The sequence below is a fragment of the Hypanus sabinus genome, chromosome 8, assembly GCF_030144855.1.
Source record: "Hypanus sabinus isolate sHypSab1 chromosome 8, sHypSab1.hap1, whole genome shotgun sequence".
Lineage (NCBI taxonomy): Eukaryota > Metazoa > Chordata > Chondrichthyes > Myliobatiformes > Dasyatidae > Hypanus > Hypanus sabinus.
The window spans coordinates 166,891,761-166,915,146 of NC_082713.1; the positions used below are offsets into that span (position 1 = coordinate 166,891,761).

The 23,386-nt window shown below is 41.2% G+C and overlaps 1 protein-coding gene across 1 annotated transcript in view; it reads right to left on the reverse strand.

The window, feature by feature from the left end:
• The window catches only part of cct2 (chaperonin containing TCP1, subunit 2 (beta)), a 35,298-nt gene extending 12,291 nt beyond the window's left edge, over nt 1-23,007 (reverse strand). Inside the window, exons 1-7 of the mRNA XM_059978457.1 lie at nt 22,935-23,007; nt 12,599-12,673; nt 9,705-9,770; nt 7,312-7,423; nt 5,732-5,808; nt 3,376-3,488; nt 5-207 (exon numbers count right to left, since the gene is read on the reverse strand). Coding sequence (XP_059834440.1) covers nt 5-207; nt 3,376-3,488; nt 5,732-5,808; nt 7,312-7,423; nt 9,705-9,770; nt 12,599-12,673; nt 22,935-22,937 — 649 coding nt within the window. The 5' untranslated portion in view covers nt 22,938-23,007. The remainder of the gene's footprint in view (nt 1-4; nt 208-3,375; nt 3,489-5,731; nt 5,809-7,311; nt 7,424-9,704; nt 9,771-12,598; nt 12,674-22,934) is intronic.
• Nucleotides 23,008-23,386: the final 379 nt, after the last annotated feature.

Below are 23,386 nucleotides of genomic sequence, written 5' to 3' on the forward strand. Positions count from 1 at the left end.
TTACCTTCATCCAAATAGGAATCAATTAAGCTCCCTCCAAGTTTCTTGATTACATGAATTGCTTCAAGGTTACCAGAACCCTTGAGTCTCATCACAGCTTCGACTGCCAAACGAGCAAAGTGATTTTTATGATGTGTCAGTAGCTTGGATGATAGTGTGGTTCTGGCAATATTCATTAGATCCTGATAGAACTTTGCATCATCATCCCTGATATTAGAGAGAAAGGCAGTTGTTATTAACTTTTAGAAATACATACAAACACAGGACTAGGACTAAAGGATAAGCCTATATAAGAATAAACAATAATAAAGAAGGGAGCCCAACGTGGAGTAGTAGGTGAATAAACTAAATATTTTGCACCCGTTTGTACAACGATGAGACTCTGATGCAACAAAGATGCAGGAAATTAATGTTTAGGCTGATGGGCAGAATACCATTCTGGTGAGCTGCTTTGACCTGGATAGAGTCAAACTTCAGTGGTGTTGGAGCTACACTGTTCCGGGCAAGCAAAAGCTTATAATTAAATATGGAAAGATTTGAAGATATTTGGTGAATCACATGCTGCAGAATATTCAAATTTTGACCTGTTCTTTCAGCCAGCTTATGTTCAGTTGAGCTTTTCCCACAGGATATTAACAGTAATACCACATGGTTTAAGGTTCAAATATTACTTGCTACCTACAAATATCTAAATGTTTTTCAGGTCATAAATGTTGTATTTGTGAATAGAATGCAATACTGTGAAATTAGTGAATACAAAGGCAACAGTTCCATTAAAGCAGCAGCTGAATATGGTTGAGCTAGGAGTCCAGAAGATGTCATCAAGGACCTTCAACAACCAACATTTTTTTTTAAGAAGAGTATTTCTCTAAACATTGCAGTTCTTCTCCCTAGGTGCCCACTGACCTCTATTTTACCAGAGTCCTCTGAAAGCATACTCAGTCAATTCTGTCTAAATGTCAAGAACAGTCATTCTCAAATCAGCAATTAAATCCCTATTTGAACCATGCCTCTGATCAGTAAGTATTGGCATGCAGCTTCTGGATAAGTTGCACTTGTCAGTAACGTTGCTTACAACATTCAGCACTATGCTAGAGATTGAATAGATGGGACGTGGGAGTCTTTCTGCAGGATTCCCTAAAGGTTAGCTTGCAGGTTGAGTTGGTGATAAGGCAAGCAAATGCAATGTTAGCATTCATTTTGAGAGGACTAGAATACCAAAGCAAGGATATAATGCTTAGGCATTGGTCAGATTGCACTTGCAGTATTGTGAACAGTTTTCGGTCTGTTATCTAGGATGTGCAGCCATTGGAGATAGTCCAGTGGATGTTCACAAGAATGATTCTAGGAATCAAAGGGCTAACAAGTGTGGAGCACTTGATGGCTCTGGGCTGAAACTCACTGGAGTATAGAAGAGTGAGGGGAGATTTCACTGAAACTTTTCAAATTTTGAAAGTTCTGGATAGAGTGGATATGGGGAGGATGCTTTCTATGGTAGGGGAGTCTAGGACCAGAGGACATAGCCTCAGAATTGATGGGCTTCCATTCAGAGATGAGAAAAAATATCTTCAGCCAAAGGGTGGTGAATCTGTGGAATTCTTTGCCACAGACAGCTGTGAGTTAAGTTATTGAGTACATTTAAGGCAGAGGTTGATAGGTTCTAGATTAATCAGGTGTCAAAGGTTACGTGGCTAAGGTGAGAGAATGGGGTTGATGGAAATAATTAACCATGATGGAATGATGGAGCAGTTTCAATGAGCTGAATGGCTTTAATTCTGCTCCTCGGTTTTCTGGTCTACTTCCCCCAATTGATTTTGTCCTGCTCTTTGTAAACAGGACACATCTGGAGAACTTACTAAAAGGTCAAACAGGTGTTGGTACTGTAAATGAACCAAAATACTTTGACTGTAGCTGTGGCTAGATTTGGACTACAATCAGCATGCTATCTGGACTGACAGCCTTTACTATATCCAATGTCCTTAGCCATCTCTAGCCATCATGTACCAGCAAGTAAATTAGCCAAAGACTGGTTTCTGCAGTGGCGGAAACTATCAATATCAAGAGAGACAATCCACAAGCATTTCTGGCTGAAAATGGTAAAAAAAATTCTTCACCTTTGTTGTGGTAAATATTTATCACAGGCAGAAAAGACTGAATGATCTAATTCAGTATACAAAATCTTGCCACTGCATTCTATAAAGAGACACCTTTGAGATTTTCAATTCCTAATATAATACATCAAAATGTCTTATGTGTGTTTACAAGATTTGGGTCACTCCCAAATAGATCTGTTGGAATCAAATGCATTAATATTATCTTCTAATCATATCAATTTTTTTTTACTTCTTTATTGTGTAACTGCTTTTTTGTACAAAATCATGGCCTACAATAAGGTCCCAGATCTGGAGATGCTCCTTTTGCACAACTTGCTTTCTTTTAGATTACTTCATCACAAATCATGTCAAAAGAGCACATTTTAATTCTTACCAGCCATCATTTGAAGCAGAACTACTAATTTCCTTCCCATTTTAGTCCACACTTGTTAATATACTTTAACTTAATTCCATTATTAAATATAGTGTTCCTTTGTGATTTAAACATTAAATTCATAAGTATTAGAATATTCAAGTTCAGGAAATAAATAAATGCAATATTTCCCCCTCTTTTAAGCCAATGGTTATTTTACTTTCTTCATAGTTAAGTCTCTCTGGCTTAAATACACATAACCAGAACTTAATATCAACATAATAATGCAAGAACTCAAACTGCTCCTGCTCACACCAAAGACACAATTCCAGAAGAATTCATTACAGCAGAAACGCAATTCCACTTCTGAATTAACTACAAAATCAACCTAGATGGTTGAAAAAGCACTTGACATTTGTCCCATATACAAATTCACACACAAACCTGGAGATATAATCAACTACAGCATGCTACTGATCTGCATGGAATATTATATCAAGGAACCAGTTGGGAAAAAGAAATACCTGCAGTTTGATTTATCTGAGGCTAAATATTCTACTTGAGATAATGGAGCCAAAATAGTCAATTACAATGCAGTCGATAACAAATGAATCCCCATTTATGAAGAATTTATGCTAATTATAGGCAGTTTGATTTGACCAATTTTTTTGAAAAATAAGAACTTGCTAAGAATTTTCCATGCACAGTCCAAGAAGACAAAAGTTGGTCTTCAAAGGCCTGGACATAATTTCTGAAGCAAGTATTCTTCAATGGATTCCAAAATCTCAAACCTGACATATCTGGCCTAATAATCCAAGACAATTTCAGGCAATAGCATATACCGTGTTGAATCTGAAGATAACTCAAATAGTTTTTCATAAAACACACAAAAGTGCAAAATAAACTTACCCATGATCCACTGCTGCCTTTTTCAAGGCTTCTCTTGCTGCTTGGGTTGCTTTCCTCCAGCCTGCAATGATTGTCTGAGGATGAAGTTTTCTTGCAATAAGCAATTCTGCTTCCTGAAAATCAAAATAACCTCTATCAACAATGATTAGCAAACACCACAACAAGACACAAAATATAGATAGGCTGTGTACAATGATCATTATACTTGAATATGATAGTAAAAATAAGTAGTTATCTGAAAATTATTATGGTATATTTTTAAATACTTTAGATGCCAGCTCTATGTTCATTTTGCAAAATATTCTGTTCCTTTACCTCAAAGTACTGAAGGTAGATAACTTGTGTTGTTTTAGCAACTCCATTTAAAAAATACAATAACCTCAAAGCATTAATGATATTTTATGTATTGTGTGACAAGTATAATAAAAAGTAACATTATGTATTAATATAGAATTTACCTATATTCAACATTTGGCACAAAAATAATTTGTCATAATATCAAGAACAGAACATTCATTACCCCTCCCACCCAGGATAAACAAAGTTAAACAAAATTGTACAGAATCACTAGCAACTAAGCCACCAAAAAGTGTCCCTGAAACCTGAAGGGAGAAGCCATCCCATGTAAAAAGACCTGCACAACTACAGGTTCTTCTACAATACAGGTCGACCTTCTATAATCCGGCACCATTGGGACCTGAGGCGTGCCGGATTAGTGAAAATGCCTAATTACAGAAGGATCACATTAAGTAATAGCTAACCACCTCATCATACCTTTAAAATATCATGTAAATCATTACAAGTTAGATAATAATGAAACAGAAATATGAAATGAGTAGCAAGTGAAATTTTAATTAATATACTGTACAGGCACAGGTAAAATAAAGGGTACAGGTAAATGTACAGAAATTAACTTGTATAGAACAGTTGAGCACTTCCGCTTCTAAAGTGAGACATTTAATATACCTTCAGGCAAAGTTACAGTCTGCAAGTGTGGGGTTGTCAGGATCGACAACATCTTCATCTTGAAAAATGAATGAGGCATCAGGAACTGGTGCTGAAACTGGCACAACAGCTTCTTCAAAAACTGTTGATGTTGGTGGCAGCACATCTGGGTGAGCAGAAGCAGAAGTTGGAGACAGGAGGTCTTGTATACGCCACATTTCACGCGACCGGGGATTCAGCGCTGGGCTCTTCACTTGCAGTTACTGAGGGAATCCTTGTTAGTTTCTTTTCCTCCGCTTAGTAATATGCTTAAATTCAGTGGGTCACCATGTCTGATCTGAGGTCGTAGGCAGAACAGAACAGAGTGCTGGCTGGACAACACTGGAGGGCGGTGCATGACCGCTGGCAGGTGGGCGAGAAGGCAGACCAACCCAGCATGCTCCAGCTCCCCCGCTGCTGGGCTGCTGCACCTCACACAAATGATATTAATAAATGCAGGAAAACAAGCAGGAATCGCTTGTCTGTGCTTACAAGAGTGTGCCAACACGTGAACAGATCTAGTGCAACCAAAACAATGCACAGTAGATTGGTACGGTGGCCCAGGTAATTTGAAATTACAGTTGCTCGGAAAATTTGAAATCAGTGCTGGATTATTGAAGGAACTGGATTACCAGATTAGTGAAGGTTGACTGTATAATGATATCAACTGGTCGCAAAACACCTAAAAAAGTTAACAGCTTGTTCAACCACTGTCCTGGAACAGTTGGCTGAAGCCATCCAATAACATTCATGAACTATTTATAGATTAGCTTTATTTGTCACATGTGCATTGAAGCATACACTTAAATGCATTGTTTTGCATTAATGAGCAACAGTCTGAAATGTGCTGGGGGCAGCCCACAAGTGTCATCATATTTCTGATGCTAGCATAGCATGCCCATAACTCACTAAAAGTAACTCGTACATCTTTGGAATGTGGGAGGAAGCTGCAGCACCTGGTGGAAACACACACTGTCAAGAGGAGAAGGCACAAACTCTTTAGACAGCTGCAGTAACTGAACCCCAATCCTACAGTTGGTAATGTAAAACATTCTGCCAACTGCTACACTACCATGTCATAATGCATCAATTGAATTTAAAATTACACAGAAGATTCAAAAATTGCATGGGTTTAAATCTAATAAATACCTCCCTTGGTGTTCTGCAACTGGCAGAGAATTCCTAGATGACCTTTGAGTTTTAAAATTCAGTTGATCCAACTCGAAGTTTGGATTTGCACATTCACCCAGATACCCCAAGAATGTAAACTGATACAAGGGTAAATGTAAATGTGCAGAGGGGTAAAATCCATGCTTCTTTCCTATGTTTTAGTAACATTTGCAACTAAACAAACTGAAAGAATGCCACTTACTCTTAAAAGCTCGGCTGTCAATACTGTCACTGATGTTGTTCCATCTCCAACTTCCTCATCTTGTACCTTTGAGAGCTCTATTGGTGAGAGCACATGTCAATCATAAAGTTATTCTCAAAAAATAAACAAGCAGCAAAATCACAATAGTTTTTTTTCTCTAGCAGCAGACATTGCCCAATCAACTAAACAAAAAGTTACATATCTGATAGAATTATTAATTGATTTCACACAATATTCTGAACACTGAATCCCTGAAATACCATATGCTGCCCCAAAAGTGTATATTCTGCACTGAGGCTAATTACTTTGCAGTGTTCTTCATTATGTCACTGCTTCAAAATAAAACTTGACAAAATTTCTTGAAGAAACCTCTCAAATCTATTTTGCATATAGTGACAAAGCATGTAAGCTGAGGAAAAGTTAAAACTAGCAAACAACATCTCCTCCTCACTGAAAATCAGCACAGGTGCACCTCCAGGATGAGTGCTTAGCCCACTGCTTTACTCTCTTGATACTAATGACCGTTGCTAGGGACAGCTCCAATGGCCATCTATAAATTTATCAATGACACTGCTATCGTTGGCAGAATCATAGATGGTGATGAGGAGTAAAGAGAGATACATCGACTGATTAAGAGGTGTCTCAACAACAACCTTACACTCAAAGTCAATCAGCAAGACCAAGGAGTCGATTGTGGACTTCAGGAAGGAGAAGTCAGGAGAAAAGAGATAGGTTTTCCATTGATAAGTCAGCAGTAGAAAGGATGAGCAGCTTTAAGCTCCTGGGGTGCCAACGTCTCATAGGCACTATCTAGGGCCTAACATGTTGATGCAATTAAGAAAGTGGCACATCAGTGGCTATACTTCATTAACACAAGAGATTCTGCAGATGCTGGAAATCCAGTCCTGATAAAGGGTCTTGGCCAGAAACGTCGACTGTTTATTCATTTCCATAGCTGCTGCCTGATCTGACGAGCTCTTCCAGCATTCTGTGTGTGTTTGTGTGCTATACTTCATTAGCAGTTTGAGGAGATTTGGTATGGTAAAGTATCTAACAAATTGCTACAGGCGTAACCATGGACAGCATTCTGCATCAACACCTGCTACCGAGGCTCTAATGCACAAGATTGTAAGGCACGTAGACTCAGCCAGCTTCGTCATGGACACCAGCCTCTTAACCATTGAGGACATCAAGGTGGCATCCATTGTGATGGCACTGGCATCTAGGCTATGCCCACTTTTCATACCTACTGTTAGGGAGGAGGTACAGGATACTGAAAATGCACTCAAAGTCTAACAACAGTTTCTTCTCCCCTTCCATCAGTGTTCCATGAACACTACCTCATCATTCCTCTTTGCACTATTTATTGAAACACAGTAATCTTTTTACATTTAGCATTCTACTGCTGTCACAAAACAAATGTCATGAGATAATGTCAGATAATAAGCCTGATTAATTCATTTTATTCAAAGAAAAAAATAAATGCAAAGACAGCCAAATAGAACTATGTAAATGATCTATAAAAATCATCTCTAAAAATAAGTTTATGGTTTTTTTTATGTAAAAAAGGACCTACTCACCAACCAGAATTCGAGCAGCTGGGTTATCAACACCAATGGATTTAAGAATTGTTGCTCCATCGTTGGTCACTGTCACAGAACTGTCCCTTGCCCCACTCAACAGTATCTTATCCTAGAACAAATATTTATCTTTTAGCACAAAAGCTTGTTATGGAACAATCAAAACAGAATAATTATCCCCAATAATCTCCAAAATTTGTTATTAATCTACCTCATTTCCAGAAAAGTTGGGATATTTTCCAAAATGCAATAAAATCAAAAATCTGTGATATGTTAATTCACACGAACCTTTATTTAACTGACAAAAGTACAAAGATTTTCAACAATTTTACTGACCAACTTAATTGTATTTTGTAAATATACACAAATTTAGAATTTGATGGCTGCAACACTCAACAAAAGTTGGGACAGAGGCATGTTTACCATTGTGTTACATCACCTTTCCTTTTAATAACACTCTTTAATTGTTTTGGAACAGATGATACTAATTGTAGAAGATTTGTAATTGGAAATTTTGTCCATTCTTGCTTGATATAAGACTGTTCACCAGATTAGATTCCTGGAATGGCAGGACTTTCATATGAAGAAAGACTGGATCGACTAGGCTTATACTCACTGTAATTCAGAAGATTGAGGGGGCATCTTATTGAAACGTATAAAATTCTAAAGGGATTGGACAGGCTAGATGCAGGAAGATTGTTTCCAATGTTGGGGAAGTCCAGAACGAGGCGTCACAGTTTAAGGATAAAGGGGAAGCCTTTTAGGACTGAGATGAGGAAAAACTCCTTCACACAGAGAGTGGTGAATCTGTGGAATTCTCTGCCACAGGAAACAGTTGAGGCCGGTTCATTGGCTATATTTAAGAGGAACTTAGATATGGCCCCTGTGACTAAAGGGATCGGGGGTATGGAGAGAAAGCAGGTACAGGGTTCTGAGCTGGATGATCAGCCATGATCATACTGAATGGTGGTGCAGGCTCAAAGAGCCGAATGGCCTACCCCTGCACCTATTTTCTATGTTACTTTAGCTGTTCAACAGTCCGTGGTCTCCGTTGTCTGATTCTCTTCTTCATGATGCGCCATACATTTTCAATAGCAGATAGATCTGGATTGACAGCAGGCCAGTCAAGCACACGCATGGTGTCTACAAAGCAACGCTGTTGTAGCCCATGCAGAATGTGGTCTGGCATTGTCTTGCTGAAATAAGCATGGACGTCCCGGGAAGAAACGTCGCCTTGATGGCAACATATGTCCCTCTAAAATCCTAACATACGCCTCAGAGTCAATGGTACTTTCACATACATACAACTCACCCATGCCGTGGGCACTGATGCACCCCCATACCATCGCAGATGCTGGCTTTTGCACCTTTTGCTGATAACAATCAGGATGGTCGTCTTCATCTTTGGCACGGAGAACTCAACGCCCGTTTTTTCTGAAAACTAGCTGAAATGTGGACTCATCTGACCACAGCACACGGTTCCAGTCTTTTGGTCCATCTGAGATGAACTCGGGCCCAGAGAACTCGCTGGCGTTTCTGCATAGAGTTGATGTATGGCTTCCTCCTTGCGTAATACAGTTTCAAGTTGCATTTCTGGATTCAGCGAGACTGTGTTAAGTGACAATGGTTTTCCGAAGTACTCCCGAGCCCAAGTGGCTATAATTGTCACAGTAGCATGACGGTTTCTTAGGCAGTGCGCCTGAGGGCTCGAAGATCACACGCATTCAACAGAGGTTTCCGACCTTGCCCTTTATGCACTGAGATGTCTCTGAATTCTCTGAATCTTTTCACAATATTATGTACTGTAGATGTTGGAAGACCTAAATTCTCTGCAATCTTGCGTTGGGAAATGTTCCTTTTGAACTGACTAACAATTCTCTCACGAGTTTTGGCACAAAGGGGTGAGCCACGATCCATCCTTGCTTGCAAAGACTGAGCCTTTGATGGATGCTACTTTTATACCCAGTCATGATACCTCACCTGCTACCAATGAGCCTGCTTAATGTGGAGTCTTCCAAACCAGTGTTACTTGAATATTCTGTGCACTTTTCAATCTTATTTTAACTCTGTCCCAACTTTTGCTGAATGTGTTGCAGCCATCAAATTCTAAATTTGTGTATATTTACAAAATACAATTAAGTTGGTCAGTAAAACTATTGAAAATCTTTTTTTTATACTTTTGTCAGTTTAATAAAGGTTCATGTGAATTAACATATTACAGATTTTTGTTTTTATTGGATTTTAGAAAATATCCCCTTTTCTGGAAATGGGGTTTGTAGTAATAATAGTATTTTAAAGCACATGATCTGAAGAAACTTATAAATTACAAAGTACACAAAAGCTACATTAAGCTCCTTAAATTTTGTAGAAAGCCTAAATGCTGATAAACTTACCATGCCTTTTGGTCCCAAAGTACTTTTAACCAAGTCGCCAACTGCAATGGCACCAACAAAGGAAGACTGAAACAAATAGTGTACATTATGTTAAACGCATGGCAGTAACTTAAATGATGTTTTACTTTACCACAAGAGAAAGCCAAAGACTTCAAGTTTGAGCAATTCTACCTCAACCCCCAAGTTACAAACCTATTGCTTTCAAAATACTTGTGAAGGAAAACATTCTGTGATGTGATGGCCTAACAATACAGGAAGGAAGGGAAGATTACTTAGATATCAAATTAGTCATGAAATATTATTTAAGTAACCCATGTTCTAAATTTTTGCTAATTCATAATCACAGTGTACTTTGAATCAATGTTCTTACAAGACCATATATCCTTGAACCAAAACATTTTTTAAGATTTTCTGAATAATTATCAACTAAAAAATAAAAATCCATCAATAAATAACAGTATCACTGCAAACTCTCAGACATAAACTATTGGTAAGATTACTTATTGAAAAGTCTATTCAATCTGCAGGTAATTTTTCAGCTGTTTCCTCATTGATCCTAAACTTATTGACCTCAACTCCCTGACCTTTACCATAGCCTATGACCCCAATTCACATCTTTGGCCAGGGACAGGAGCAGTTGGTATGGGAAAGTATTTAATTAGTGGAGGGTGAATTATAATGCTGTTTTTGTGGGAACTCAGGAAAATGTAGTAGTAACAGATGTACTCAGGCAAGTGCACAATAGAAATGTGGAGAATATTTAGGGAGCACTTGCATGGAGTTCTGGAAAGGTTAGTCCCATTGAGGCAGGGTAAGTATAGTAGGGTGAAGGAACCATTGTTGACAAGTGATGTTGAACATCTGGTCAAAAGAAAGAAGCACATTGGGGGTTTAGGAAGCAAGGATCAGACATGGTTCTAGAGTTACAATGTAGCCAGGAAGGAGCTGAAGAATGGACTTAGGAGATCTAGTAGGGGGACATGAGAAGGCCCTGACTATAGGAATAAGGAAAACCCCAAGGCATTCTACATGTACATGAAGAATAGGAAAATGACTAAAGTGATGGTAAAAGTGACTAGGGATAAAAGAGAAAATGTGCCTGGAGTTTGAGGAGGTAGTGGGGGTCATTAATGAATACTTTGCTTCAGTATTCACCAGTGAAATGACCTTAATGAATGTAAGGTCAGCATATAACAGGCTGATATCCTGGAACATGGTGACATTAAGGAAGAGGATGTGCTAGAACTTTTGAAAAGCATTAGATCATATGCCCTAGAATCAGACAAGCTTTTAAGATTTTCTGAACAAAGATCAATAATTATCAATTTTAAAAATCATTAAATTAAACCTCTGGGACCAGACATAACTTACCCTAAGCTACTATGGAAAGTGAGGAAGGAGATTGCTCTGCCATTGGCCATGATCTTTACATTCTCATTGGCCACAGAATTGGAGGATTGGAGAATGGCAAATGTTATTCCTTTGTTCAAGAAAGGTAATAGGGATAATCCTGGGAATTAAATCAGTGGTGGGCAAACTATTGAAGAGAATTCTTAGTGATGGGATTTATAAGCATTTGGAGAAGCAAAAGCTGATTAATAGTCCATGTGCCTTTATGTTAGGCAGATCTTGCCTCACAAGCCTGAATGAATTATTTGCGGAAGTGACAAAACATATTGATGAAGGTAAGAGCAATGGGTTCGACTGAGGCATTTGACAAAGTTCCCCATGGCAGGCTCACTTAGAAAATCGTAAGGCCTGGGATCCAGGGAACTTGGCTGCATGGATTAAGAATTGGTTTGTCCATAGAAGACAGAGGGGTGGTTATAGATGAGCATTTCTGTCTGGAGGTCAATGACTAGTGGTGTTCTACAGGGATCTGTTCTGGGACTCCTGCTCCTTCTGATTTTTATAAATTACTTGGATGAGAAAGTGGAAGCTTGCAGATGACACAAAGCTTGTGGACAGTGTAGAAGAGATTTGTAGGTTACAACAGGACATTGATAAGAATCAAGAGCTGGGCTGATAAGTGACAGATGGGAGTTCAATTCAGAAAAGTGGAAAGTGATTCACTTTGTAAAGTCCAACCTGAAGATAGAATACAGGGTTCATGGCAGGATTCTTAAGTGTGTGGAATAGAGGGATCTTGGGGTTTATATTCATAAGTACCTCAAAGTTGCAGTGCAAGTTGATGGGTGAACTTTAGTAGGTGGGGGACTGAGTTCAAGAGCTGTGAGGTAACGCTGCAGCTTTATAAAACCTTGGTTAGACCACACAGTTCTAGTAGCTTCAATATAGCAAGGACATGGAAGCTTTAGAGAGGGTGCAAAGGAAATTTAATAGAATGACATCTGGATTAGAAAGCTTGTTTGATGAGGATAGGCTGAGTGAGCTATGGCTTCTCTCTTTGGAGAGAAGGATGAAAGGTCACTTGATAGATGTACACAAATTGGAAGAGGCAAAGATCCAATGACCAGCCAGGAGATTTCTCCCCCCAGATCAGAGATGGCTAATATGAGGGATATAACTTTAAGGTGTTGAGAGTAAGGTATAGAGCAGATGTCAGAGGTAGGGATTTTTACACAAAATGGTAGGTATGTGGAACACGCTGCCAGGGATACTGGTGGAGGCAGCTACATTAGGGACATTTAAGACACTTTTAGATAGGCACATGGATAATAGGAAAATGGAGAGCTATGTGAGAGGAAAAGGTTAGATTGATCTTGAAGTCGGGTTAAAGGGTCGGCCATAGGGCCTGCACTGTTCTATGTTCTACACTGATTCAGAACATTTTCCAAACAACATGCTTTTGTAGCTATATCAATATTTACACGGAAATAAAAATTGTAGTTCAATCAAACAATGGGGAATTTAAAATTATTTTAAATACTTACCAGACGGGCTGTTTCAGCTTTTTCTTCATCAGCACCTGCTCTGAAGATGTTTACAGGAGCTAACGAAATGGAAGCCTGATAAAAGAGGGATAAATTCAATTAATCTGTCCAAATCACCAATAATTCTTTGAATGATGCCAACAAATGTAAATACTTCAAATCAACCTGTGGGAATTTGAAATCTTAAAAAACATCATACAGCAACAAAACATTGCATGGCCAGACTAGACAATCTGTTTCTACAAGAGTCACCGAAACAAGTTTCGCTTTTGTCTCTATGAAAAGTAGCTTTTAAAGAAATTAAAATGCAAATATATGGCCTTAAATGTACCCATATGGGCAAAATAATGACGCTCATTACTAGCTTTGAAGGAGCTTTCCACAGTACATGTCGTGGTTGCTGTCAAAAGTTAAAACAAGGAAACTCCTGTTCCATGGCAGCAGTGATGTAATCAAGTCAATGGAGCAGCCAATTTTGTTAATTACTTCTCTGTTAAATGAATACTTCCTGAACACCAAAGAACTAAAGCTGCATTATAAACTGCATCACACACAACATGCTGGTGGAACGCAGCAGGCCAGGTAGCATCTATAGGGAGAAGCACTGTCGATGTTTCGGGCTGAGACCTTTCGTCAGGACATAAGGGAAGGGTCTCGGCCTGAAACGTCGACAGCGCTTCTCCCTATAGATGCTGCCTGGCCTGCTGTGTTCCACCAGCATGTTGTGTGTGTTGCTTTAATTTCCAGCATCTGCAGATTTCCTCGTGTTTGCTTATAAACTGCGTTATCAGCTGGAGTATCAGAATGAAAATTAGAATCAGTACAAATTAAAGAGTTTGGAGGGAATTCTAGCTACATAATGCCAAATCCTGCTGGCATTGGCTGGTGAGTTGCTTTCATTCAGTTCTTCCAAGTAAGTAACTCTAGGAATTGAGTCTTGGGAATCTCTCACCTAATGATTGACATAACGGTAACCTTGTCCTAACCCTGAACTGGCCTGCTCCCCAGAACAGTAAAAGTCTGATAATCCTATATCCAAAATCCCAATCATTTAGCATCTGGCTCTCTCATTAGGATCAGTAACTGAACAAGTCTATGGCAGCAAACCACCCAAAATGTTGGAGGAACTCAGCACACTAGGCAGCATCTGTGGAAAAGAGTCAACAGTCAGCATTTTGGGCGAGACCCTTCATCAGGACTGGAGGAAAAAAGATGAGAAGACAGCGTAAGAAGGTGGGGGGAGGAGAGGAAGGTCTAGCGCAGCCCTGTTCTAACAAATGGGATTACTAATCTGTACTCAAAGTCAATCCAAACTGTCAATGATGTGTGTGGCTAGAAACTCAAAGGGTCCAGAATGTAAGCCAAGTGTGCTGCGAGTGTGATTCAGCTTGTTTACAAACAAGATGAAATTAATATACAGAGAAATATTAGTTTTTTCCAACCACGTTGGTGGCTTCCACCAGATCTCCATGTTCCTATCCCTCACAATAATGAAAGCTATTCTGAAGATTTATGTCAGACAAATGGATTTACAGATATTATTCCATGAAACACGTAAAAGTGAAGTGGGCATGGTTTAGAGCAGGGGTCGGCAACCTTTTTGCCTCTGTGGGCTGGATCACGTATTAATGAGCGGACGGTGGACCAGATAAATGCCATAATAACTTGAAATATGGGAATTATCAACTTAAATACTTCTAGTTATGTTTTGCTTCAAATTAATTGAATAGCACATGCTAGAAAATCATTTGTGCTTATAGTTGCCTACCCCTGGTTTAGAGTTTAAGAATAACACCCAACAATGTGCATGCCTACCATGACCAACATTCCAGGGACAATAGATTATTGATGTTTTATTGTAATAAACTGGAGAATCTGCCTATATTTCCATGCCAGCCCAATCCCCAATCACGTCAATGGAGATTTTTGGCCTGGAGAATGGGAAAATTAAATTTTCTTTTGTTATCTTAAAATTTAAAACATTTACAAATCAGGCAGTTACAATAAAATCATACAAAATTAAAAACTTAAAACTGCCCCTGAGGGTTCAGCAAAAGACCAAGCTGTACCCCAATGTTGCTCCTGTCAGGGCACTGATAAGTAGTAGCTCCCCACTAAGGCCTTGGTATGCATTAGTCAGTACTTAAGTTCAACACATTTGGCTTAGGTAAATTTGGATGAGTAAAACCTTGCTGATATGTCACGGCAATCATAGTTCAAAGTCACACAGAATGAAAACAACCCAATCTGTCCATGTTGATCAAGGTGTTTTCCCAAGCTAGTCCCATAAGTCTGCATCTGGCCATATCCTAGGTTAAGCTTTTCCTATCCAGGTACCCTTCCAAAATGTTTTTTTTTAACCTTAGTATACCTTCCTCTACTACTTTATGTGGCAGCTTGTTCCATATACCCACACCGAGTGTGAAAAATCTGCCTCAGATCTCCTTTTAATTATTTCCCTTCTCATATTACACATGACCTCTAGTTTTAAACTCCCCTATCCGAGAAAAGAACAATCAACCATATGAATGTTTCTCATGATTCTATAAGCCTCCACAAAATCACTTCTCAGCTTCCTTCACTCCAGCCTCTCCTTGTAATTCAAGTTCCCCAGTTACAGCAGCATCCCGGTAAATCTTTTTTTCATCCTTTCTAGCATAGCATAGCCACACTATATCCTGGCAACCAGAACTGAACGCAGAACTACAAAAGGAGTTCACCACTGCCTTGTTCAGCTCATCATGATGACCCACTCTTGTAGTCAATAGCTTGTACAATGCAGGTAAATGTGCCATATCCAATTTTCACCACTTTCTACCTGTGTTGCCACTTTCAGGGAATTATGCACTGGTATCCCCATGTGGCTCTGTTCTACAAGTTCCCTGTGCATGCCCTGGCCTGATTTAACATCCTTAGATGCAGAACTTTGTAAATGTCCTTGGCCTACTTTCCAAGTTAATCAAGATCCAATGTAACCTCAACATCTTCATTATATCAAGTTTATTAAGCAACATTTATTAAGCCGATGATGCATTGATTGGGCTTATCGCAAACAATAATGAGGTGGCCTACAGAGAAGAAGTCATCTCTCTGACACAGTGGTGTCAAGAAAACAACCTCTCCCTCAATGTCACAAAAAACAAAGGAGCTGGATGATTATGGATTACAGTAAGAATGAAGACGGGCTAAACCCTATTGACATCAATGGATTTGGGGTTAAGAGGGTAAACAGCTTTAAGTTCACTGGCATCCACATCACCCAGGACCTCACGTAGTCTGAACACAACAGTGATGTGATGAAAAAGACACAACAGCGTCTCTTTCACCTCAGATGGTTGAGGAAGTTTGGGGGTATGGGCCCCCAAATCCTAAGAACTTTCTACAGGGGCACAATCTTGACTGGCCTCATCACTGTCTGGTATGGGAACTGTACCTGCAGAGAGTGGTGCGGACAGCCCAGCACATCTGTAGTTGCGAACTTCCCACTATTCAGGACACTTACAAGGATAGGCGTATAAAAAGGACCTGTACTGGGGACCCAAGTCACCCCAACCACTATCTATTCCAGCTGCTACCATCCAGAAAACTGTACCGCAGCATAAAAGTCAAGTCACTTTTATTGTCATTTTGACCATAACTGCTGGTACAGTACATAATAAGAATGTTTTTTCAGGACCATGGTGTTAAATGACACAGTACAAAAACTAGACTGAACTATTTAAAAGTCACAGAAAAAACACTAGACTACATACCTACCCAGGACTGCATAAAGTGCATAAAGCAATGCAGGCTCTGGGTATTAAGGAGTCTGATAGCTTGGGGGAAGAAACTGCAACATAGTTCTGTTGAGTGTTGAATGCTTCGGTGCCTTTTCCCAGACGGCAGCAGGGAGAAGAGTTTGTATGAGGGGTGTGTGGGGTCCTTCATTGTGCTATGTGCTTTGCGGATGAAGCGTGTAGTGTAAATGTCTGTAATAGCAGGAAGAGAGACGTTGATAATCTTCTCAGCTGACCTCTCTATCCGCTGCAGGGTCTTGCAATCCAAGATGGTGCGATTTCCTAAACAGGCAGTGGTGCAGCTGCTCAGGATTCAATACCCCCTGTAGAATGTGTCCTGATGAAGGATCTCGGCTTGAAATGTTGACAGTGCTTCTCCTTATAAATGCTACCTGGCCTGCTGTGTTCCACCAGCATTTTGTGTGTGTTGTTCTGTGTAGAATGTGGGGGGGGGGGGGTGTTGGGAGATGGACTTTCCTCAGCCTTCGCAGAAAGTAGAAACACTGCTGGGCTTTCTTTGCTATGAAGCTGGTGTTGAGGGACCAGGTGAGATTCTCCGCCAGGTGAACATCAAGAAATTTGGTGCTCTTAACAATCACTACAGTCAATGTTCAGTGGGGAATGGTTGCTCCGTGCCCTCCTGAAGTCAACAACCATCTCTTTTGTTTGGTTCACATTCAGAGACAGGTTGTTGGCTCTGCACCAGTCCGTTAGTCGCTGCACATCCTCTCTGTAAGCTGACTCGTCGTTCTTGCTGATGAGACCCACCACGGTCGTGTCATCGGCGAACTTGATGAGGTGGTTCAAGTTGTGTGTTGCAGCAGTCACGGGTCAGCAGAGTGAACAGCAGTGGACTGAGCACACAGCCCTGGGGGGCCCCCGTGCTCAGTGTGATGGTGTTGGAGATACTACTCCCGATCCAGACTGACTGAGGTCTCCCAGTCAGGAAGTCTAGGGTCCAGTTGCAGAGGGAGGTGTTCAGGCCCAGTAGGCTCAGCTTTCCAGTTTCTGAGGGATGATTGTGTTGAATGCTGAACTTAAGACTATGAACAGCATTCGAAATTAAGTGTCTTTTTTGTCCAGGTGGAGGGTGATAGCAATAGTGTCGTCTGTTGAGTGGTTGGTATGGTACACAAACTGCAGGGGGTCTAGTGAGGGGTGGGGCAGCAGGGTCTTGATATGCCTCATGATGAGCCTCTCGAAACACTTCATGATGATGGATGTGAGTGCAACGGGATGGTAGTCATTTAGGCAGGACACTGAAGACTTCTTCGGCACGGGGAAGATGGTGGCGGCCTTGAAGCACGTTGGAACTGTGGCGCTGCTCAGGGAGATGTTGAAGATCAGTGAGAACATCTGATAGCTGGTCTGCACATCCTCTGAGCACCCTACCAGGAAGGTTGTCTGGTCCAGCAGCCTTCTATGGGTTGACCCTGCACAGAACCAACAGGCTCCGGGATGGCTTCTTCCACCAGGCCATCAGACTGATTAACTCACGCTAATTTGAGTGTACACTATATTACATTAATGGTTCTATTTATTATAAATTACTATGATTCCACATTACGTTAAGTTTCTGTCTAAACATGCAAAGTCTTTTACTCCTCATGTATGTGAAGGATGTAAGAAATAAAGTCAATTCAATTCACAGTCAAGTATGTCATTTAAAATACATACAGCGCTCCAACAAATATTTGCAGAAACATTTATACCAATCAGATAGAAAATGAATAAAAATACAGTTATTTTCCTTGATTACATAAGCTAGGCAGTCACCAACAGCAACACAAACACTTAAGCAGAACACATAAACTCTTGTCAATACATCAATGAAAACCCAATGGGCTATACACAAGTTCTTGTCTTTCTCTAACTTTTTCCCCTATTATAACTACTATCAACACATCACATGTAAAAAGAGTCAACATACTTTACCACTGTTATACCACCATCAAGAATGCTTATTGTGACACTCCCTCCCACTTTCTAAAGTCCGATCACCTGAACTACAGCATACAGGCAGACACTAATGACTGTGGCACCAAAGGTGAAGACCAAAAAGGTATGGTCAAGGGAGGCAGAGTGCTAACATGATTGCTTTGAAACAGTGGACTGGACAACATTCAAGGATTCTTCATGGAGTCTGAATGAATATTCCACAATTGTCACCGACTTCAAGGCATATGTGGATAAAAGTGCACCTTCAAGAACACAGCGGACCTGATAGTTGTGGATGAACCAGGAGTTTCATAGGCTGCTGAGGGCTAAATCTTTGGCATTCAAGACTAATCATCCACAACTATACAAGGAAGTCCAAATACGACTACAGAAGACTACCTTAAGAGCAAAAAAACAATTCCAGTTGAAGTTAAGAGACAGCATGCACATCAACTCTGGCAGGGTTTTCAGGCCATTAATTCCTACAAGGCAAAACCTAACATCATGAATGGCTGAGATGCCTCACTCCCAAATCAGCTCAATGCCTTTTATGCACATTTTGAAAGAGCGAATGGAACTACACCCATGCAAATCCCTGTAGCCAACATCAGAACATCCTTCATTCTGATTATGTACCTGATACAGCACTGAAAACACGTGCAACAAAGTAGAGTGAGCGTTCAAGGACATCTTCAATCCCTTACTGATGCAGTCAATGATTTCCCACTTGCTTCAAAAGGGCAACAATCATACCAGTGCCAAAAAAAGAGCAGGGTGGGCTGCCTCAACGACTATCACCCAGCTACACTCACATCTGCTATGATAAAGTGTTTTTACAGCTACAATCTAAGCAAGGACCTGGACCTGCTGCAATTTGCTGATTGCCACAATAGGTCTAGAATGGATGCAATCTCACTGGCTCCTCACTTGGCCTTGATTCACCTGGACAATTGTAATACCTATATCTGGCTGCTGTTTATTGCTTACAATTCAGAGTTCAACACCATCATAGCCTCAGTTTTAATCAACAAACTCCAAACTCTTTGCCTGTGCACCTCCCTCTGTAACTGTATTCTTGACTTCCTCACTGGAACAACACTGTCTGTGCAAATTGTAAGTAAGATCTCCTCCTCCCTGACAATCAACACTAGCACACCAAAAACATGTGTGCTTAGCTCACTACTGTACTCTTCTTTCTATACCAGGGGCTCCCAGACTTTTTTATGCCATGGACCAATATACCATTAAGCAAGGGGTCCATGGACCCCAGGGTGGGACTCCAGCTCTACACTCACGACTGTGTGGCTAGGCGTAGCTCAAGTGTCATCTATAAATTTGCCAATGACACAACCTACTGTTGGCAGAATTTTAGATGGTGACAAGGATGCATACAGGAGCGAGACAGGTCATCTGTTAGTAGTGTCGTAATAACCACCATGCACTCGATGTCAGCAAGATCAAGGAACTGACAGTAGGCTTCAGGCAGGGGAAGTTGAGAAAACATATACCTGTCTATCAAGGGATCAGCAGTGGAAAGGGTGAACAACTCAAGTTCCTCGATGTTAACATTTCTGAAGACCTGTCCTGGGCCTCCCCAATATCGAGAACACCATCAAAAGGCAATGCTTCCTTACAAAGATGGCACACATCATTAAGGAACCCCATCACCCTCGACACATGCCCCCTTTTCATTGCCACCATCAAGAGGTAGTACAGGAGTCTGAAGGTACACACTCAAATGTTTCCAGAACAGCTTCTTCCCCTCTGCCATCAAATTTCTTAATTGACCATGAATCCATGAACATTACCTATTTATTTTTCTTCTTTTGGCTTGATTTTGGCACTGTTTAATTTTATATATAGTTCTTATTGTAATTTAAAGTTTTTTTTACTGAGACATTGATTGTGTGGATAGTCAAAGGCTTTTCTCCCCCAGAGCTGAAATGGCTAGCATGAGAGGGCACAATTTTAAGGTGCTTGGAAGTAGATACAAAGAAGATGTCAGGGATAAGTTTTTAAGGAAAGAGTGGTGAGTGCGTGGAATGGGCTGCCGGCGATGGTGGTGGAGGCGGATACGATAGGGTCTTTTAAGACTCCTGGACATGTACATGGAGCTTAGAAAAATAGAGGGCTATGGGTAACCCTAGGTAAGGACATGCTCGGCACAGCTTTGGGGGTCGAAGGGCCTGTAGTGTGCTGTAGGTTTCCTATGTTCTAGTCCCATGTACTGCTGCCACAAAGCAATAAATTTCTCAACATATGGCTGTGATATTAAACCTAATTCTGGCCTTTTGGCTCATGACCTTCACTGCACTGGCGAAGCTCAAAACAATGCAACTCACATTTCTACAATGGATTTCGCAGCCAGTGGGTCTAACATGCAAGCTGAGTTACATTGTAAATTGTTCAAATCTACCTCTGCAACATCCTCAATCGCACTATGGCAACAAAACTAGTGCAGGAACTCAGTGTGCCAGGCAGTATCTGTAGAAAAGGGGTTCCCAAGCTTTTATGTGCCATGGACCCCTAGCATTAACAGTGGGGATCATGGACCCCAGATCAGGAATGCATGTTGTAGAAGGAAATATTACAGTTGGTGAGTCAGGTCAAGACCAATCATCCTACTTTAACAAGCTCTTCTAAACCTGCCATCCACATCCGTACACGCTAAGCCCCATCCACGTGACACACTTTTCCTAGCTGGCTCTAAGCCTACTTGTCCCTCCAAATTATTACTTTCATGCTGCAGCACACACCCATCCTTCTCCATTCCTACATCTTCCAAGAACTTTCTCCCTTCAAATTATTCATTTTGCTACAGCTACCTGTTCACCCCCCCAATAAGACTTTGAGTGACAAGCTAGCGTAGTGGTTGGCACACTTTGCGGTATAGGAATCCAAGGTTCAATTCCCGCTGCTGTCTATAAAACAATAGGCGCAGAAGTAGGCCATTCAATGTGAATATGGCTGATCATCCACAATCAGTACCCGTTCCTGCCTTCTCCCCATATCCCTTGACTCCTCTATCTTTAAGAGCTCTATCTAACTATTTCTTGAAAGCGTCCAGAGAATTGGCCTCCACTGCCTTCTGAGGCAGAGCATCCCATAGATCCACAACTTTCTGGGTGAAAAAGTTCTTCCTGAACTGTTCTAAATGGCTTACCCCTTATTCTTAAACTGTGGCCTCTGGTTCTGGACTCCCCCAACATCGGGAACATGTTTCCTGCCTCTAGTGTGTCCATCCCTTAATAATCTTACATTTCAATCAGATCCCCTCTCATCCTTCTAAATTCCAGTGTATACAAGCCCAGTCACTCCAATCTTTCAACATATGACAGTCCCACCATCCTGGGAATTAACCTCGTGAACTTACGCTGCACTCCCTCAACAGCAAGAATGTCCTTCCTCAAAGTTAGAGACCAAAACTGAACACAATACTCCAGGTGTGGTCTCACCAGGGCCCTGTACAACTATGGAAGGACCTCTTTGCCCCTATACTCAACTCCCCTTGTTATGAAGGCCAACATGCCATTAGCTTTCTTCACTGCCTGCTGTACCTGCATGCTTACTTTCAGTGACTGATGTACAAAAACACCTAGATCTCATTGTACTTCCCCTTTTCCTAATTTGACACCATTCAGATAGTAATCTGCCTTCCTGTTTTTGCCACCAAAGTGGATAACCTCACATTTATCCACATTAAACTACATCTGCCCACTCACCCAACCTGTCCAAGTCACCCTGCATTCTCTAATGGAGTAAGGAGTTTGCACGTGCTCTCTGTGACTGTGTGGGTTTCCTCTCACAGTTCAAACATATACTGGTTGGAAGGATGATTGGTCATAGTAAATTGCCTAACAAGTAGGCCAAGATTAAATCGGGGGATGGGCCTGCTCCACACTGTATCACAATATCTACATAATTAAAAAGGTCCTGATTCCTTCCCTTGTTATATATTAAAATCTATATTAGGTCGACTGTCCTGATACCCTCCTTTTGCACGTTGTCATTTTTATTATAATCATACATCAGAGCCATTTCTCTGGACTCGAGGTTACACCTCACCTCCCTGCTCTTGGCTACATTTCATTATAGCTTGAAATGTTCATCCGGTATTTTTTAAGATCTTTTTACCAGCTTAACAAATGAGAAATCCCTTCAACTTATTTTTCCTATTACTCTGTCGGTGACGGGTACAGGGAATGCTCACACAACAGATTTCCGCATCTGTACAAAGAATGGGGATCCGTCCCCAGCAGAAGGGCGGCGCCTGCGCACTGGGTCTCCCAGCAAGGCTCCGCCTCGACGAGCACTAGAACTTTCGGCGAGGCCGGCTTTGTCCCCGTCTTGGGGCCGCTCCCCCTCGATCGCTGTCGAAAAGCCCTGAGCACTCTCCAGCGCTAGGAACCCGTCTCTCGCCCGACCGCACAGGCCTGCTCCTGCGCGCCCTCGGCCGCTCCCAACGCCCCGACTGTTACCCCACGCCACGTGCTCCGCGCCAGCTTCCTCCCCAAACCCCTTCGCCCCCCGCTTTCATCACGCGAAACGGCGGCAGCACAACGCCGCCGAGTTTTGTTTTCCCAACCCCCGACACCCGGGCCGGTCTAACTCCGGTAACCCACCATGATGATAGCTCAGACGCCGCCGTCCCTCCACTCCTGGTTAACAGACGGAAGCTGCGTCACGCACCCGGATAGAGTAAACACGCATGCGCGAAACATCCCCTCCCGCTCCCTCTGCTTCCACGCTGCGCTATTAAATAATACAGGGACTCTAGTGACAAGTAATTGCAAAAACAAAATTCAAACCTATTTAAAATAATTAAAATAATTTCTTTATTTAATTACAGCGTCTCTACTTCCTAAGGAGTCTGTGAGGATTCGGCGTGACATGTAAAACTGTGACAAACTTTTATAGATGTTTAGTGGAGGGTATATCGACTGGTTGCATCACAGCCCGGAGAGTATACTGTATTGACTGGTTGCATGACAGCCTGGTATGGAAACACCAGTGCCTTTGAACGGAAAATCATACAAAAGGTAGTGGATTGGGCCCAATACATCGCGGGTGAAGC